The sequence below is a fragment of the Amphiprion ocellaris genome, chromosome 5 (genome assembly GCF_022539595.1).
Source record: "Amphiprion ocellaris isolate individual 3 ecotype Okinawa chromosome 5, ASM2253959v1, whole genome shotgun sequence".
NCBI classification, from domain to species: Eukaryota; Metazoa; Chordata; class Actinopteri; family Pomacentridae; genus Amphiprion; species Amphiprion ocellaris.
Window position 1 is genome coordinate 6,223,065 of NC_072770.1, and position 12,728 is coordinate 6,235,792.

General features: G+C 39.5%; 1 protein-coding gene across 17 annotated transcripts in view; it reads right to left on the reverse strand.

The window, feature by feature from the left end:
* eif4g3a (eukaryotic translation initiation factor 4 gamma, 3a) overlaps window positions 1-10,337 on the reverse strand; it is a 66,726-nt gene extending 56,389 nt beyond the window's left edge. For all 17 annotated transcript variants that reach the window (XM_023269800.3, XM_055010850.1, XM_055010848.1 and 14 more), the window contains exons 1-2: window positions 9,745-10,337; window positions 1,129-1,201 (exon numbers count right to left, since the gene is read on the reverse strand). In XM_023269800.3, coding sequence (XP_023125568.1) covers window positions 1,129-1,201; window positions 9,745-9,908 — 237 coding nt within the window. In that variant the 5' untranslated portion in view covers window positions 9,909-10,337. The remainder of the gene's footprint in view (window positions 1-1,128; window positions 1,202-9,744) is intronic.
* Window positions 10,338-12,728: the final 2,391 nt, after the last annotated feature.

A 12,728-nucleotide genomic window follows, 5' to 3' on the forward strand; every position in this document is an offset into this window, starting at 1 on the left:
TATTTTATGGCTCGGTGTCAGGAAATCCTTATATCACACACTGTTGAAAAACAGGCACGCCTCTCCAACACTGAACTTTAGCTGAGTTCTCTAACAGCAATGCCTGCGGCACTCCAGGCATCAAGAACAGCAAAAAAAATGACCTTGTACGTTGATTGATTTTTATGGTTTGGAAAGATTTACTATCAATATGTTGCTGCTGTTGTATGTTTATGATTGTAATGGTTATAAATAATAGTCTGAGAGGAGTTTCTAATCTTTACTCTATGGTGGTAGACTAAATATTACAACTTTGAGAGGATGGAATGCAGTTTGCTGGTAACACTGATGTAACTGCCTCTAAAATGACCAATAATCTGAATCAAAACCTCTCTAAAACAGTTTCATCAAAAACAAATATTTATGAAGGTAGCATCTTATAGTAGTAGTAGTAATAGTTAGTAGTAATAGTTGGTAGTAGTAATAGTTTTAGCCAGGTGTAATTATTAATCTGGCCAAATGAGTGTACGGTTTTGGTGCAGTCAGAGTCAAAGTGTACACAATTACATGCAGTCCGTGCTACAGATATTAGTCTCTTATATGTATGTATTCTGTGTGCGTACGCATTGAAGCACATATACAAGTGGATATGCACTAGGGTGATGACTTTTTTACAACCTCATATCCCTGTATCATAATTTGATGAACTTTTATTAAAGATTAGATAAAATCTTACTTTTAAGGTGATTTGATAAAAAAACCTCACGCACAAAACGATTTTAAAATTTTTAATTATCAGCTTTTTGGCCAGAATTTATCAACTTCAAAACAACTACCAACACTTAGGTTATCTTTTAAGGCATTGAATCATTTACTTTTCTATGGTTGGTGCATTTGGTACTGTTTGTGAATGCTTCTTTGGGCTTAACGAATTTAGTCCCATTGATAGTAATAGTGATTTTTTCAAAGTGGTTTGTGCGTGACCTTTTTCAATATTTCAACAGAATAAATGTCATTTTAATCATTAATAGGCAAAAGTTCATTCATTAGTGCTACAGGAAATAATTTTTGAGAAAAAAAAGTCAAAAAGTCATCACCCTAATATGCACGTGCGTGTGTTTGAAAAAGGGGCTGCCTGCAGTGACTCACGGTGTAGACTGCAGCGACTCCAGGCTGTGTGGGGAAGATTCGCTCGTCCAGTGATGGCTGAACCCGTGGGATTCTGGAAAAGGATGTGTTAAGGAAAATTCAAAGCAACTAGTGACTAAATCAAGTTTCAAATTAGAGAAGAGCTAAACAGATCAACAGGTAAAATTCCTGTCATGTTTTAGGTATTCATCATTTAGTATAAATACTACGGGCTAAACCACATGAAAAGATTTGATCTAATAATGTTGGAAAGTTTCCCTCATCCAGCAAACACTGACATAACTGCTGAAATGACTTCATTTTACAGTTTTATGCTTTTACATTCGGTTTCTTCAGATCCAAAGGGCTTTCCTCAAACCCCAAAGGCTTGCACAGTTTGATTTTGAGGATTCCCCCAACCACTGCACCCCGCCCAAAATGCCCCATCTCTGAGAGTACACCATGTACCTTCACCGTTTTGCAAGAGTTAAAGGGAAAATCTGAAATGGATTTCTGGGCTACTTCAGGCAGAGTGACAGCCAGAGCAGAAGATCAGACAACTGCTCATAGCAAAGGTATAAACTCCATGTAATACTAATTCTTGTCTCCTGTGCTAATAGTAGAATAATAACAGGCAAGAGAAGACCCTCAACATGACACTTATAAGACTCTATAACACTTGAGGCTTCATTAATGCTTAGGGAACAGTTTGAAGAAAGACCAGAACGGATGATAACTTTCTTTACGGCTTCTGGAACATAATAATGAGACTCACTTGAAAGACATTGCTCAGACGTAAAGGGAGACAAAAGAGGGATTCTTTCATATAGAAGAGGGAAGCCCTGTGGTTAGTAACCTGCTCAGGCAGTTGTCTGCAACAGACAGGCTCACACACTGCTGATCACATGGTTTAAGGGAAACCGAACGTCTGGCTTTCTTCCTTTCACACAAATCACGCCTCCCTCTACCCTAAGCCCTCTTCCTTTACTCTGCTCTTGCCTGCAGGGGCAGTCATTTCTCTTGGCCCCCCACCAGCACTGCTACTCGTAACCAACAATACAAGGGGAAGAGAGGAAGATAAAGAGAGAAAAGAATCATTTAAAAAGAAGGCAGTGACTCAAAATGCAGAAGCACAGCAGGAAATATTATCTGTTTCATTGCCGGGGAATTTGGAAAAACAACAAGTCCACCCCCACACACACTGTATACTTACACAGAAATTAGGAATAATCAGAGGCTCAGCATCTTCACAATGATACAACAGGCTAGGTGAGGAGAAGCACAAAAACCGTGTGAAAGATAGTATTTACAACTTTCATCTTTTTTCCATCAGCAGCAGGCAGAGGACATTTTCCACGTGATTCTAATTTCAAAAGGGTTAATTTATCAATAATCCACAGGTCACCCATCATGATCCGAAAAGCCATTATTTACTACTTCCAAGATATTCAACAACGTAAGGAGCAACTCTAACATATTTTGTAAGCCGTTCAATCTCTATTAACTGTCCAAAAAAAAGCAAAAATGTCAAACATTCTGATATAAATTTTTCCAATGTGACTATTTCATGTCATGCTTTAAAACTTGGATAGAATCTAAAATTTAAAAAAAGAAGGCTTAATACAGAACGAAGAAAAGTAAAGATAATCATTAGTTTCAGTAAAAGTGATTGCTTGAAAATATTTCTTGACCCAGTTCTGGTGGGTGACAGACAGATAATAAGTCGGGGCTGGCCTATCAACAGTGAGACAACCTGATCTATCTGCTCTACAGGGGCAAATATGGGGACTGAAAACATAAACAGTGGCAAAACCAGGGTTCAGTCTGGTAGAAACAGGTGCAATTCAACCTGGAAGTCAGATTATATTCAACACTGGCAAGGCCAGGAAAAGCAATTGCAGGAACAATCAGGTAAGATGAGGCATAAAGAGCTACTAGAAAACTTGGCAGATTTCATTTTCCTACAACAGCAGCGAAAAGATGATTCAAATGGATCAAAGCCAGAAAACAGACTTCTGTTATCTCAGAAGGAAAACACCTGCAGTGACACAGAATGTAGTTGTGCCACAACTTTGGCAGGTTGGTTAAGGGACAACACCAGCTCCCACACTTCCCATGTCATGTTTTTGTTGACACTAAACTGAGAAGCTTTTCCACAGCAAACTTTCATTGAAGAGACACAGCAAGAGACTTGTTTAACCAGAAAATCCATTCTGTTTAGTTTTTTCCCTTTATCTTTGGCTAAATAGGGAGCAGGTTTCAGAAATATTTGTAAAAAAGTGTCCCTTTGATATTGAAAGCATGTTTAATTTTAGGCTGCATACGCCCTGTAAGGCCTCGCAAAAATTAACTAGCATAAACTGAAAAAGAGCGATTGTTTTTTTAAGTACTTTTTTGCAGTTGTAAGTTTGAACGCTGCTATTCAAGACATTTAACTGCTATGATGACAGCTTGAACGTTTATGCAGTGTAATATCCAGGAGGTCATGCTGTGAAAGCAAAAAATAACCTGAGGTGAAACATCATTAATATAAGGCCAATGTGGCCAGGCAACCAGATGGATGCAGACAAAGTCAGGCTCGACTGCATGTATCAGGCATGACCATGAAAGTGGCTGACCGCACTAGTTAGACATTAGTCATTTGTTTGATCTCCATTCATTTTCTGCTTTGGGAAAGAGGGCAAGCACAATGTCAACTTTAAGGCTTACAACAGAACATGAGAGTGTCAGTGCTGCTGAAAAATTACCTCCAACACCCAACTGATCAAAATTACAGCAATGTTGAGTGGTTCACATTTGGCCCTTGCTTAGACTGAAAGTAGGTTCAGAGGTGAAAGGCCACATAATCCTAAATCAACTGCACCTACAGGATGACAGCTATTTCAACTGAAAAGACATTTTAAGACAATTTCTACAGAACTCTACAACACTGGCACATTTTATAGTGCTGCTCATATTAAAAAAAAAGACATGTAGCTTGTCATGTACTTTGTTGTTGAGGGGGAAACTTCTGGGTCTGAAACAAGCCGATGCTGACCTGTACCCTGACGAGATCACAAAGTAGCTTCAACAGCTCCTCCTTGTCCCCTAACCCCACAGTGACCTGTAAGCCTCATTTAGGAGGGAAAAGCTGCTGAGGCTCCTGCTTCATCATTAACTTACAGTAAAGCCACTTAAGTGCTGAGTGTGTGAGACAGAGAGAAAGGGGTAGACAGAAGGAGTTACAGCTTTACAAATAGCAGGGGTGTGATCAAGAGGATGATACAGCTCAATAAACTGTAATCTGCTATTACTGAATAAATGAATGAATCGAGGCTATAAAGATAACAACCAAACTTCAAAATAAATCACGTGAAATGTCCAAGAAAATGAGACATGAGAGGTCAGACTGAGAGGAGAGCGTTTCTTTTGCTGATTTAGTTGGTCTGTCTGCACGGTGACTACACATATGCAGTTTCTTTAACTTGGCAAACAGTGTTATTGCACATAACTAAGGTCTACATTTCACATAGACCTGAAAGAAGCTGCTATGTGTCATTAGAATGAAGCAGACTACCTGAAAATCTCAGTGCAGCGGGCTCAAAGTGAAGGTACAGGAAGTGAGTGGAGACGGGCCAGATGGTGCAGATACAAACCCTGCTTCTCCCTGCTGGCTCAGTGGCCACTCTCTCTCTCTCACTCACACACACTCACACACACTCACACACACACACACACACACACACACTCACACACACACACACACACACACACACACACACACACACACACACACACACACACACACACACACACACACACACACACACACACACACACACACACACACACACACACAGTTGGATAAAAGCGAAGCACACAAAGCTCTCACTGCCTGCCTGCTGTTGCTGAGACTGCTCTTTCACTACAGTATGAACAATAGCTGGTAGGTTGGTGGATTCAGCCCTAACAAACCAAATCTTAAGCAACAATGGTTCTGGATGCCTATAGCACCAATTCCATTTGTTTTTATCTTAAATTAAGGGAGTAGGCAGTCACCCTGCACCTCTAAGGAGATCCAGGCAAAAACATGTAAATATCACATTACTACTACTACTACTACCAAAAGCTCTTTCCAAGACAAATCCACATAAGTTACCACTAAATGTGGGTTTCAGTAACTAAAATCACTCAGTCATAATGAATAGATGGAGAAAAAAAGGTTAACAAATGAAAGGAGATGGTTATATAATACTTGCACAAAAAGGGGATTCATCTATTTATTTAAGAGTCAGTCCTAACGTCACTTTAAAATTTGCTGATGTTCAGTCTGTTGGTTACACTCCAAATAATGATCTGAAAATGAGACATTGTACTCTTCTGAAAGAAACAGGAGATTTTTCAACAATACGTCTACATTGTATATTCACTGCAGGGCAAAACTCCATTAGCAGCTAGCAGCAACACTGCACAGTTTGTTTTGCATTTCTGAAATGCTGCCAAGGTGCATTTAAAGATGTGAAAACTACAGCCCTTACAGTTACTTGGCAACCATAGTGGACAAAGTCTAGGCCTTGTTTGCAGTGACATCTACTTGAAAAAATACATTTTGTTTAATATAATGTGTGATGACTTGTGCTGTCTGTGTTTTTTATGAGCCAAATTATCAAGAAATAAGCAATAAATGAAGAATTTGCTGGACTACTCTGTGGCGGAAGCTGGAACACAGGCCAGCAGTCAGAAAGCAGCCAGGAATACTTTATCACTCGATTACTGGTTTATGTTTAAAACAGGAGCAGCACTGAAGACAGACTGCAGTACTATAAGACTGAATACTAACCCAGTTGACAAAAAACACTTTCCAGGATGATTTAGACAAAATAAGCAAACGGTGTTAACAGTACCCATTCACTCCTTCTGTTAGCATAAAACGACTTGTATGTACAAGAACAAAGTATGACAAAGAACAATCAGTACCAGCAAGAAAAGAGACGTGATTGAAAAGGTTACTAGTACTAAGCAACTTCCTAAAACTATCGAATTGAAAAACCCTTTACAACTGCACACAAGTGAAGCAATCGTTTGGCTGTAGCGTATTCTAACGGCACATGCAGTATTGCATTTTTACATTTAGAAAGCAAAACACAAATGCCTATGCCGACAAATATTAAGACTGTACAGTCAAAAAGTTGGAGCACTACTTTCTGAAAAGTCAACATAAACATTCTAAAATTCATCATCACTGTGTGGGTGGGATGGCTCTCCGAATACTGTTCACTGTATATATTGAGTATTATACCATTTGAAAGCAATCTGCCTATCAGAAGCTGTCACTAATTATGGGATGTATTCAAAACAGTTTTGCTAGAGTAAATACAGAAAAAAAATACCTGAACTTGCTTCAGATTCAAATGCTGAGTGAGAACTGACAGTGTACAGGACATCTTCTTCAACAGGCCACTCCCTCTCTGGAAAGAACAGTCCTGCATGCTGGCTCATAACAACTCAGCAGTTTATTTATAACATCCCACAGTGAGTATGCTCATGAGAATATCTTCTCATGCAGGCTGCACACACCTGTCCTTAAATACAGGACTACTGTGTGACCTCCCAGCTGGGTACATATGTTACGTAGCTATACTGCACACCTATCAGTGAGTGTGACTGCATACCAGGCTCACTGGTTGCATTAGACTTTGCTGCTCTTTACTGGAAAATGCTCTCACAGTTTTGTGAGCACACAAATCAGAAGAATGAAGAATTTTTAGAACTAGCAAAGTGTGTGTGAGGAAAGGGAACAAGCCTTTTCAAAGAGAGATGAAAGTAGTACAACCTAAGCATGAAAGCTGAGGGGGTGGAGGGGGTGTACAGAGAGAGGAGAGGGGGGGAAATGGGGAGAAGCCCTCAGTTTTCCCAGCTGGGCAAGCAGTGGGGTGAGGTGAGCTGAGGGGGGACTGAAGGAAATGAGGGAGGGCTGAGGCAGGCTGGGTGACCTGGGCCTTTGTTGGCAGATGGTGGGAAGCACCACCTTGGCCTCTCACTCTGAATGCTAAGCAGCAGTGCTATTGTCTGGCAAGTGCAGCAGCAGACACATGCGCTTGGTGTCTCTCTGGCAACCAGGAACAGAAACAAACCCCCACTACACGCACAAATGCATACACACACACACTTTACCATCATGCCTCTCTCAACCCCCTGTGCAGGTCAGGACTCCACAAACATGCACAGCGACATCTTCCAACTGGGAATTCCCATACACCAGGAGTCCAGGCCAAGGGAGAGTGACATGCTCCCACACTGCTGGCCTCAGAGGTCTTGGGAGTGTAAGAGGTCAGACTAGTGGCAACACTGGGAGTCCATGAACACATCATGGGGATCTTGCTAGCTAGATGGAGGTCTCGTTACAAATTAGCATAGTCTAATTTTATTGTAACTTCACTGAATTGATATTGCTACAGTTTGTTCTTATGGTTGATTCACTATCCACTGCACAGATGGTTACGCATTGCAAGAATAAGTCATACTCGACTATATGAAACACATCGTATATTCAACAAAATCCAGTATAATTCAACAGCACCACCAAATACAAACTCTGAAATTACCTCCCAGTTGGAACAACAAGGCTTTGATTTGCATTGTTAACAACAAAACTAATATGATTAACTTCATAAACGTAAGATACATTTGTGGTCCAGCTGCTCCATTTGGATTGACTTAAAAGTAGTGTACTGTCAAAAGTAGACAATATTTTCCCCTAAAGCTCCAAAGGATACAGTTGTGGAAATAATATCAACCCACCTTCTAGTGTATTGAGTGTGTTCGATTGAATTACACTGAACAAGAGTTTATATTATCTCCAGCTCCAGAAAATATTGTAAAACTGTAGTTAACCATAAAGTACTATTCGCATTTAAAAAACAACGGCAACAAGAGACAGCCTCAAGAAATAAACAGATGTTGTGTTATTTGGTTGACACTTACACTTGGTACAATGTCATCAAGAGGTGTAAGAAATTTGACAATGATGCACAGAAAGCAGATCAATTTAGCACCAAAGTTACAAAAAAAGTCAAATAAAATGACAATGGCCCAGAGCTGTGATGTCTCCAACTTCAAGAGAGAATTATTTGGCAATATTCTATTAATTTAGTACATCGGAATCCACTAGGCAAATGGAGAGGGCGCAGTTCTGTACTCAAACAGTAGGCACTTATTACCATACAGTTGAAAGTAGGTTAAGGAAATTTAACAGTCATCTCAAACACCTAGAGAGACAAAAGAAGACATGGCACAAAAGGACAACATTATCTTCTGTGCTATGTTTGTTTTACTCATGTGACTCAGACAACTCAAAGACATCACAACATACTGCAAACAAGGAAGGGCTGCATACCGTCACCTGCTACAAACAGCTACCTACTGCCCCTTACAGATGTCAAAAACACAGGGTGGCTGTGATCTTGGGTGGCAGGAAATCAGGTTGAGACATCACACCCCAAAGCTAAGCCACAACAGAAGCTGTCAGATCACAAGACACGTCCTTCTGCCACTGGCAGGCAGGAGACATCAACTTAATCCTCTCTCTCACACTACTGCTGACACCATGCTGTAAATAAAACAGGAGGTGACATAACCACAGTGACTTCACCCACCAAAAGTAGGGTAGAGTGATACTGGGCCATACCTGAGTAAGCTCAAAGGTAAAGGTATTGATTGGGGCAGTGACAGCACAAGCCCATAACATGAAGGGCCGACAGAAGTACACAGTGCGTGATAAATATTATATAGCGACACATTTCTAGAAGAACGCAGAAAAACAGAAATAACTATCTTGTGTAATATCCGACAAGCATTTATAGCAGGTTTCTTGGTCGATTACGCTTTTAACAAATCGGCAGTACCCACCTATATGTAATTAACTGTCAAGACCCTAATGAAACTACCGAGGTAATTTTCGAGTAGCTGTCATTCTGGTAGCTTAACGCTGGCACCGGCAGGCCTGTCAAGGTGCATAGTAGCACCCCTTCAAAAGCTAATATGTTAAATTGAAAAAGACGTGCAACTGCCACAAACCAGGCCTCGTACTGGCTAACATTAGCCCAATTACATTAAAAAGCCACAGGTCGTCACCCTGAAATGGATGGAGCTCTACTGCTCTGCGACGCTGCATCCACTGACTTGTGCACTTGCTAGCCATACCCTTAATTTAGCTAGCTGGCATAGCACATTAACTAGGCTAATGCACCTTGCTAGTTATCAACCAAAACTGAACAAAGCCGGTAACCGGTGTGGAAGCTTGCCGGTCTTGGAGCTTTCCTACAGCAAATAATGCCACTGTAATATCATTATGATGAGACTTTATTCAATTGACAGCCATATTTAAATATGCGTAGAAGCAATGGTGTGGCGTCAACTCCCCAAAATCAAACTGACATTTCCGTTAGCTTTGACAACCGGCTTTATAAGCTAACATTAGCACACTTAGCTAGCTAATTGTCCCCTCCTCTCCGTGCTCCCTCCAAACGAAACCATCATTCCCACATCCAACCCCTATTATCTGTCAGTAATGCAACAGTAATGCGTGATACTGTCATAATAGAAAGTTAAATGCATAAAATCCCAAGCATTTTCCATGTTACCCACATCAAAGGATACTGAGGTGGCGGTACAGCGCCCGGCTGAGGAGCTGCTGGGGCTCCCGGCGGCAGAGACACGGAGGTCAGGGTAGCCCGCAGTTGGCTCGACGGAGAGGGGCCACTTCCAGGTCCGCTAACTGCGACAGCGGCGGGTTTGGGGACCACTTTCGGTGGCAAACTCATCGCAAAAAAATCAACAAATAAAAACAATACCTTAATAAATACTGATACAAACAACGCCTAGCTTGCATGCATAAAGCAAGCGTAGCAGATTCTTGAAGCAGGCCCCAAATCCCTTTAACGAAGTGGGATAACGAAGCTCGAATAGCAACACAAACGTCTTTTTTTTCATGGAAAGTCGCTGTTTGGATCAGCGGTGCTATTCATGGGGACGGTGGGAGGTTTAGCCTCCCTCGCCCGTCCGGAACCTCTGCGGATCCGGCTCGGTTCGTTTCTTTCAAACGAAATAATCGCCGCGATCTTCGACCTCCCTCGGCGATCTACCTTTTCTTCTCGGCAAGTATGTTTTCTATCATTTTTTTCTCACAGAGATGAGACACTTCGCCAACATGGCGTTGCGGCCGCTTCCAACAGTCCGGGCAGGACAGATGATTCGGCAATTCTCGGCCAGTTACGGAATCGCTCGGCTAATCAGCGATCCTTCGATCAAGCAGTCATCATTTTCTACAGAATAGGCTGGACTACACAATGATTCACAATCTGTCAAAATTAAATAAAATTAGATTAATGGCATGCTTTCATTTTTCACGTGCATTTTACATTAGTTTTGCTCATGTTTGCATTTTAAATTGCTATATATATAAAGTTGAGACGATGTTCTGCACAGTGGAGATTCTTCTGATAGTTGTGGTTTAAAAAAAATAGAATGTTTTTTCAACTTCCTAAGAATGTCAGAGGGTTAAATGTTTATGATCGACTCTAAGCAAACAAACTTTCTTCATCAACAAAGCCAGCGGCAACGAACTTGGGTTTGCAAACAAAATGTTTGAAGGAAAAATGCTTTACGCGACGGAAAGTGTACTGTATCAAGATTAGTTTACACTAGATTGGATGTGTAATGGGCTACTTTTATCTAGAGCAGTGGTTCTCAAGCTATGGCCCTCATACCACTGGTAGCACGCGAGCTCCCTCTAGCGGTACACGGAAGTTTTCAAACTTTTTCAAAAAAAAAAAAATTATACAATCAAAATATTACAACGAATGAAAATACAGTTTTAAAATTGAATTTAAAATACGGTTTGTATTTTTAAAGCTGTTTTTGAAAAAGACAGCCGTCAATGTACTTCTAATTTCCCCACTAAAACAATAAAGTATATCATAAATTAATACCTACATTCTCTGAACTTTAATATGCTCTCAGTCAGAAGACAGATCCTATTTTCTGTGTATTTCTCCAAAGTTCACCAACCAGCAGAGTAACTGTGTAGAGATCAGGGGTAAGAATTACAGGAGTTCAATCTACTCATTAACTATTCTTCAAAAAACAGGGTAATACAGGTTATTCACAGTGTCGGCTATCAAGATCATACTCATTCTTCATGCAGTCAAAATGATTCAAATTTACAGATATAGTGAAATTACAAACTGGACAAATCATGTACAAAGCTAAATAATAATGTTTTGCCACAAAATATACAGAAACTGTTTAGGGATTGAGAAGGGGGATATCAATTAAGAGGAGAATACAACTTCAAAATGAGCAAAATCTGTACAAACAGAAAAAGATTCTACATTTCATTCTGTGGGGTAAGACTCTGGAACAGTCTGGGTGAAGCGATAAAGCAATGTTCAAACATGCAACAGTTTAAAACAAAATATAATGTTTTCACATGGTACAAGGATGAAGTGGGTGTGTGACAATCACTGGGTGTGCACATTTTTTGTTATTAATGATTTCTTTTTTTAATGACTTGTTTTCTATATTTATTTATGTGTATTATTAGTTGTGTCTTTTCCTTCTGTTGTGTTTTGCTATTGTTAGGTCCTTTTTCTTCGTCTTTTTGTATAAATGTAAATGGATATATTGGTGTATATTTCTTATAAATCACGTTAACTATTATGATTATGATTGTTGCTCTGGTTGTTGTTGTTTATAAATAATGGTATTTGAATAAACAGGAAGAATAGATTTACAATTATTAGTGTAATTAGTGTAAGGAGAAGGGGTGGGATTAGATAAGCTTTGACTTCTTCCCACTCCTTTTTGAGCACGTTATTCATTGTCTTTTGTTGTTTTCTTTTTATGTTGAAATGTTCAAAAGGAACTTTAAAAAATAAAGACATAAATAAATCAATTTCCAACTATTTTCACAATCAGTAATTTTAGCTTGATTGTTATTTTATTTGTATTCTTTCTGTGTGAAAATGTACTGAACAAATTGTGAATCAGAGCCAGAAGCCGTATAAACAGAAAGCATTTTATTATTATTCATTCAGTTAAAATTGTTGAAATTTCCCGACATAGTAAATTATTATTTTCTACAAATGATGTATATAGCTCATGAAGAAACTTTATCAGTCAATGTCCAGAACAGACTTGCAAAAAGAAAAAGTAAATAGAACTTAAAAGAAACAGAAATCTTCATAAAACCAAGATTTAGGACCAAATTAATGAAACGTTGCTTTTCTGTAAAAGGGGTCCGTTTATGGAGCAATCTAGACAAAGGATCAAAAGAATTTAAATCACATGCAAGATTTAAAAATGTAATTAAAACCGGCATATCATTAAAATACAAAGCAATGAATTAAGAGTTTCCTAGCGTTTGTTATGAGAGAAAACTTTGATGGTGAGAGTGGCTGTGCAGGCCTCTCAGACTTCATAGTCATTTTGTTTGTTGTTTGTTTTTAATGCTCATTGTAAACTGATTGTTTGTTATAAAGGGGCTGATTCCAGAAGTTTCTTCTTCTTTCTGCTCTCTTTCATTCAGAAGTTGCAAACTTTTGTTTTTGTATTGGATTTATTTTTTTCTTTTGTCAATGAAT